This window comes from Plasmopara halstedii (genome assembly GCF_900000015.1).
Source record: "Plasmopara halstedii genome assembly, contig: Scaffold_287, whole genome shotgun sequence".
Lineage (NCBI taxonomy): Eukaryota > Oomycota > Peronosporomycetes > Peronosporales > Peronosporaceae > Plasmopara > Plasmopara halstedii.
The window spans coordinates 223,586-230,374 of record NW_020187208.1 but is presented as its reverse complement, the minus strand read 5'-3'; the positions used below and the strand labels follow the sequence as shown (position 1 = coordinate 230,374).

The window sequence follows — 6,789 nt, the reverse complement described above, 5'->3', positions numbered from 1 at the left end:
ACGATGGCAAAGTCGTAAGAGCGATCAAGACTATTGTAGTCCGGATGAGTGTCATTACTCTTAATCTTCAGCGCTTCGACATCTGTTGAGCCGTTAGAAAAACGCGTTCCAACTGCCGCATACAAAGGATGCTGATCCATACATGACCTTGTCGTGAGGACGCACATTGGAGCAATTAAAACTCCACCACATAAAGCGTTGCTGTCTTTCTCGTGACGAAAATTGGTCATGAAACTTGCGACGTCTGGTTCAACGATATTTCCACCAAGTATGGCAGAGACCGATCCGATCGCGAGCGACCCAAGAGCGACACTTGAAAGCACCTTTAAGTTGAAGGTGGACAGCATTATTCGTAGGTGATGTGAGCAGTAGGGCGTGAATCTGGAAATGCGTATCGTGCCGCAGATAAATTCTTCTTGAGCTGAGTTGTGCACACAACTTGTACTATCCATTCCTGGAGACATGTAGACTGAAATGTTAGTTGATAAAAAGATAGGACGTCTATCCTCTGCAAATCGACAATGTTATCGTGCATGATTTTGCGGTACGCAAATGTGTGGCTGATGTGTACTTGCTCAGGGGTGACATTATCGCTCTTACGTTCACAGTTGTCTCATCTGTAGAAAGTAGGGCCAGGAAAGCTCGTGATGACAACGCAGTAGACGCTTGCTTTTTCAAACGAATTCGTTGCGATAAGTAATCAAAGATTAGAATTATGTCAAGGGAAAACCTTAGCCCAAGACATTATTGTATACACGGATAACAAAAGCTGCTGAGCTTTGTTGGGAGACTCAAGTGAAGCTACTGAAGATCGTAGTTGCTTCATAATATCAACGAGCATTAAGACAGCATACTGATTACGACGCTGCGCTTGGTACATTTGATTTACTTTTCACGCATCCATCATAACATGATTTCTATGCTTAGAATTCCGATCTAAAGATTAATTTTGAACAATCGTAGCAGAGCGAAAACTATCACGACGAAACATTCTTGACGTGGATAGCCTAATAATTAGTGATTTGAAAGACGTCTTGATCGCGAACAGCGGACACACACGCAAATTGCCGCTTAAACAATTGATGGAAGCGTCAATCAGTACAGCAACCTTCAAATCATCATATTGGGCTTTTCGTTCTTAAAGATAAAGGACCTTCGGGATCACCGAAAGTGGTACTCTTTTCCTCTCACGCCGGCTCACAAACAATGGAGGTCGATGTTGTAAGTATTTCTCTTGTCACTAAGATGCGGGTCATACAAGGTCGCATTTATTTCTACTTTATTCTCCCACTCCTAGAGCTCAACATGGATTTGCACTCTGAATAATTCAAAGCATTAAATGGATCGGTGCTGCAAGGATAGTGGGCTCAACAGCCATCTGGACAGCCGAATAGTGTCTTGGTTGTCTATTGACAGGAAAGTGTCGGTCAGCAACCAGCGGAGTCTCGCATAAGCTTTAGTCATGTTCTATAGTAATGGTGGCTAGGTGCTAGGGAGTGCTCCATGGCTACTAGAGGTATTGGTGATTTATGTATTTATCTGAGCTTGGTAATCTCATTTCCATTATTGCGACATTCTCATCAGTGTTCTTTTTTGCACCGGGGCTGCCGTAGCTCTTTCGCTTTGAGGAAGCTTGGTTAAGATCGGTGATCTTCGTTCTATACTTAGAACCAGTACGAGTGTAGCAGATCGCAATCCACTTACATCAAGAGTAACTACAACCTTTACCCAAAGCTAGTTAGCTATTCCGTGAAAATGTAAACTATATTTCTTGGTTTCAGTTGCGGTAAAGCCGCCTATATATAATTCTATACGTTTTCATAATTAGATAGCAAACCTGATAAAAATGCGTAACTACTGGCAGTCCCGCCAAGTACTGACTTCTTGTAATGGTATAGCCACACGATTGTATGATCACATCATCTTGTGTAAACCACATCATTCATACCGAAGCACGTGAAACCCCGTTACAGCCGTAGTGTCAAGGTCGTAATAATGGACGGGATGACCTCGTCAGGGTGGCTCCTCGCTCGCCTGTTTGTTTTGCTTTGAGTGCAATGAGGCCGGTCACAAGCGTGACTAGTGTCCAAGAAAGAAGAGTATGACGGATGGCTATGCGTTTTCGGTATCTGGTGGTGAGGATTCCGAGAAGATGTGGGTCTTGAACAGTGGAGCGAGTTCGCACATGACCTTTGATCGATATGAATCGACGGATTTTGCTTTATTGCTGGCAAGATCGATGTGTTGGTGGCTAGTAATAATTGGCTCTCGGTGAAAATGGTCGACTTCGTGCACTTGACTTTGAAAACTGGACGATCAGCAGCGATCTCAGATATATTGAATATCACCACTTCGATCGTACATTACTGTTGGTTTTTGCATTGGCGGCAAAGTAAGCTAAGGTCTACTTTGAACTTGGCAAGTGCTCGGTTGCATTCAAGGGAAAGATATTGCGAGTGGAGTCAGCGTAAACAAGTTTTATGCGCAGAAGCTGGCTACAGTATGCCATTAGAGAAACGCTGGTGCAAATTCGGTGTATCCACTGTAATAACCAACCTTTGGCATGCTCGCCTGGGTCATGCAGGTCATGATCGGATTCTGTCAGTGACTATTATTGCGAGCGCTATTACCAAGCTCGAGGTCAAGCTGGACTCATCAAATACCGTGCGAGGGTTGTGCATGTGGTGACTGTGGCGAAATTTTTGCGGACCTTCAACAGACTGATAAAAACTCTGGCCTCATTTAAAAATTTTCCACAATAATGTGATAGGACCCATGGAGGTTTAGTCTCGATGTGGCGCTTGATACATCTTGGTGTTTGCTGATGTCTGGACTCGCTATGTCCAAGTGTATTTACTGACGGCCAGAATGAAGTCCTGGCTTGCTTCAAGACGTATATGTCTCTCATTAAAGGTCAAATGGTGGCCCGGATCCGATGCATTCGGTTTGACAATGGTGATGAATGTCGCGACAAGAAGCTCAGTAACTTCTTCTTGACTCATGGAAATGTGCGTCAGGTCAGTGCTCCCTATACCTTACCCGCATAACGAGATGGCAAAGCGGACGAACCGATCAGTTACTACCAACATCGACCGAAGATGTGGTGGGGCGAAGCCATTGTGACAGCTGCGTACACAGGTTGCCAAATACCTAACCAAAACACCGCATGATATGCTAATTGGGAACAAACCATTTGTCGGCACAAGCACGTCTTTGGATCAAATGGGTACGTGCATGTTGACTTCTCTTAGCGTCGATAGCTTGATGCAACAGTTCGCCTCTGCGACTTTGCGAGGCATGCTGATGGTTCAAACGTCTAACGTGTGTAGGATTATGAAGCGGAACTCGTGGTTGTGCCTTGCACTATAGCTCCGAATGAACGTCCTTCTCGATCACGTTAGGGTGATGACTTGAGATGAGCTCAAGCGATTTGTCTTCGATGAGTACGACGATGTTCCAGCGCCATACTCAAAGAAACTAACGGTGGATGCGAATGGTCGAAGAACGACGGCGGACTCCACCAATCAAAGTCTCTTCTTCAATTGTTTCATCTGAAGAATTATGTGAATTTGTCGCTAATGTGGCTTAAGATATGATGGTCACATTCCTCGTTCTACAACCAGCACCGCTTGCTGATAAAAATAGCGCGTGATCTTTCAAAAATTGCCAAGTGGGAGTGAACCGTATTGTGTTTGATAGCCAATACCCACGGTTGATCTCTCGTGTATCTGGTTGATTGCCATCTTTTGCTAAAGATTGCATCGTTGAATGGCAACCTTCCGTGAGTGATGTGAATAATTAGTATAAATTTTGAAGCCAAAATCCAAACTACTGCGACAGATGGACGAAAATGAGATTGCTCTCGCTGTGGTGAGAATTCATCGAATGTTTTAAAACACCATGGCGTCATCACAAGCGTCAGATTGGAAGGAGACGGTGTGTCGCGAACTTTGTTCCCACGATTCGAAATACACCTGGGTTCTATACGTCACCCTAACGGTGTCAAAGTTATCGGATGCAAATGGATATTCAATGTAAAACGCGACGCGGACGTTATTATTGCGCGATTGAAAGCGCGCTTGGTGGCCCAAGACTTTCGACAGGTGTATGGAGTTGACTATCTGAAAACCTACTCGCAGTTGCGAGTCTCAACTAGGTTAGGAGTACCTGGCTCTGTTTTGCCAGCAGAACCACGTGATCCGTCTGTTGGATGTCGAGACGGCTTTCCTGAGCGGCGTGCTGAATGAAGGCGTGTTTATCAACTCACCTGAAGAGACAAAGTTGCCAGACGGTATGGTGGCCAGGTCACGTCAGAGCATTTATGGGCCTCAAGCAAGCAGCAGCAGTGTGGCACAAAATAATTGTTGAGGAGCTCACGTCGATGGGTTCTGTGGCTTGTGTATCTGATCCGTGTACTTTGTTCACGAGTGAGGTATGCATCTTGTGTATCTCATCCAATATGTAAATAATCTTTGATTGGGTGTGTGTATAATGAATGATCCGGCGAATGAGATCAAGTTGGGCTTTTCCCAATTTTGAAGCTTAAAGACTTAGGTAAAGCGCGATTTTTACTTGGCGTCTAGATTAATTACATCCGAGACGAGTAAGTTCGGCAAGAAGTCTACCCAATCACGCCAAAACCCCCATGTGTTGTCGAGAAGCTGTCGGAATTCAAAGTAACCCAACGCGTGGATGGCCGACGGTATCGTGAACCGACGGATGCTTATTCTACTTCGCAAGCGGTACGCGTTTAGACATTTCCGTCTCCGCGTGTGAGCTGTCTCAATACCTTGAAGGTCCATGCGAAGCGCACATAAAAGCTGCTGTTAACGTACTACGCTACTTGATGGACACATTTTGGCTAAGGGCATGTATATCCGAGATGATGAGACGGTGTTTGGCCCGATACTCTATACTAACGCGAATCAGCGGGATGATGTGGAGACGCGGGAGTCAACTTGGTGGCGCGACAAACGTACTGTTGCTCTCTTCTCAGCAGAGGCTGAGTATATAGCTCTAATATTGGCTGCTCAAGAATTACTGTGGTCCGACACCTCCTTCAAGAAGTATCTCTCTCCTACTGCTATGCACGTCGATAACCAGGCAGCCATCGCTATGGCATTGTCCATCTCGCGCGACATATATTGATCTGCGATACCAGTTTGTTCGAGATGCTGTGCGTGACGGTGTTCTCCAAGTTTAGTATGTGCCAGCGAGTGACCAGCTCGCCGACATGAGCAAGTTACTATACACTCCCCAGATCACAGGGATCGTTAGGCTCAGTGGAGTTTGTGATGACTTAGCGATTTCGACCTGTAATGATAGTCGGTACAACTGCCATCTGGACGGCTACACTGTCCCTTGGGTGTCTATTGAAGTCAGCAACTCGCGGAATCTCGCACAAGCTCGAGTCATATTTCTAGAATGATGTAGGCGAGGCTACTAGAGCAGTTGCGTTCATCTAAGCCGGATAATTTCACTTCCATTTTTGCTACATTCTCATCAGTGTCCTTTTCAGTGAGTTTTCAAGTCCACCAATAATGTGGCCTACTGTTATGCTTTGCGAATCTTCAGTTGCACGGGAGTATACTTGCAGTTTCCATCCAGCGTTAGGATGGTTAAGTAGAGTCCGCGTGTAACGCGTGATGCACCGATAAAGAGCACCTAGTTCTTCGCATGCAAACCAACCGCAAAGAGCAAATCACAATATGTATTATATGATGTATGAATAAACTCTCAATTTTTGAATGTTACTTTTGAGTTCTAGAATATCAGAGTGGTACGACATCCTCTCGATCAATAATTAAAGATCATTTTTAAGATTCAAATGTTTACGTCACAACCCCACATGTAGCATCTATTGCGCAAGTTCGAAGCTTGCATACTCAATGTGGCAGCTGCCTATATTTTGTGCAGGACTCTACTTCTTCTCAGTAATCAGGTTACTTTTTGAATTGTGACAGATGTAACAGAGAAAGAGCTAAAAAAAACTTCATCATAAAGCTGTTTGACTATCATCCGGACCCATTAACGAAATTTTAGGCTTTTGCGGGCTGACAAGTTATTTAAGATGGTTACAATCTAATTATGTACTCGAGAGCTAACTAAAAGGAAGAAAAAACACAGCTCCGCCAAAGTCTTGATATTAAGTCATCAGCACAAAATCAAACTCATTCTCTAAGAAATAGAAATGTACCTCTCCTCGGCAGATTATATTTCAATGAGTGCACTTTATGTGATATAAGTTTCACGGTCATGTGTGGTTTAAGAGAAAACTTCGACGCACCCACGATAGTCAAATGCCGTTCCAGTTTCATTATTGAGCGTTTAAATTCTAATACGATAAGACCTATCCCTTACTGGATGGGTTGGTATCAAGAAGATTATGGCCTAGGAAGTGGACTGTCTACAGATGAGACGGGCTGTGAACGCAAGAGCGATTTGATTAGCGGTACGCAAGGACTTTCAGCTCTTCCGCATGTTCATACACGATAACATTGTCGATTTGCAGAGAATAGACTTCCTATCGTTTTATCATCTGCCAATTTTGTCTTCATGTCTCCAGGAATGGATAGTACAAATTGTGTGCATGACTCAGCTCACGAAAAATTAGCTGCAGCATTGTATTCATCTCATTCCTAAATTCATTCCCTACAGCTTACATTACTTCTGATAATGCTGCCCACCTCCACCTTAAAAGTGCTTTCACGTGTCGTTCTTGGGTCGCTCGCGATCGGATCGGTCTCTGCTATTCTTGGTGGAAATATCGTTGAACCAGACGTCGCAAGG

General features: G+C 44.4%; 3 protein-coding genes across 3 annotated transcripts; 2 read left to right on the top strand and 1 right to left on the bottom strand.

The window, feature by feature from the left end:
• Window positions 1-60: 60 nt before the first annotated feature.
• PHALS_04933 (uncharacterized protein) lies at window positions 61-464 on the bottom strand (the record flags this gene model as incomplete). Its single annotated transcript, XM_024722646.1, has 2 exons — window positions 61-82; window positions 166-464. The coding sequence occupies 2 exons, from the start codon at window positions 462-464 to the stop codon at window positions 61-63; spliced, it is 321 nt and encodes a 106-aa protein (XP_024573702.1).
• A 1,813-nt stretch (window positions 465-2,277) lies between these two features.
• Window positions 2,278-2,688, top strand: PHALS_04932 (uncharacterized protein; the record flags this gene model as incomplete). Its single annotated transcript, XM_024722645.1, has 1 exon — window positions 2,278-2,688. One exon carries the CDS (start codon window positions 2,278-2,280, stop codon window positions 2,686-2,688), a length of 411 nt encoding a protein of 136 aa, XP_024573701.1.
• Window positions 2,689-4,321: 1,633 nt separating this feature from the next.
• Window positions 4,322-5,148, top strand: PHALS_04931 (uncharacterized protein; the record flags this gene model as incomplete). Its single annotated transcript, XM_024722644.1, has 2 exons — window positions 4,322-4,432; window positions 4,867-5,148. The coding sequence occupies 2 exons, from the start codon at window positions 4,322-4,324 to the stop codon at window positions 5,146-5,148; spliced, it is 393 nt and encodes a 130-aa protein (XP_024573700.1).
• Between the last annotated feature and the right edge of the window lie 1,641 nt (window positions 5,149-6,789).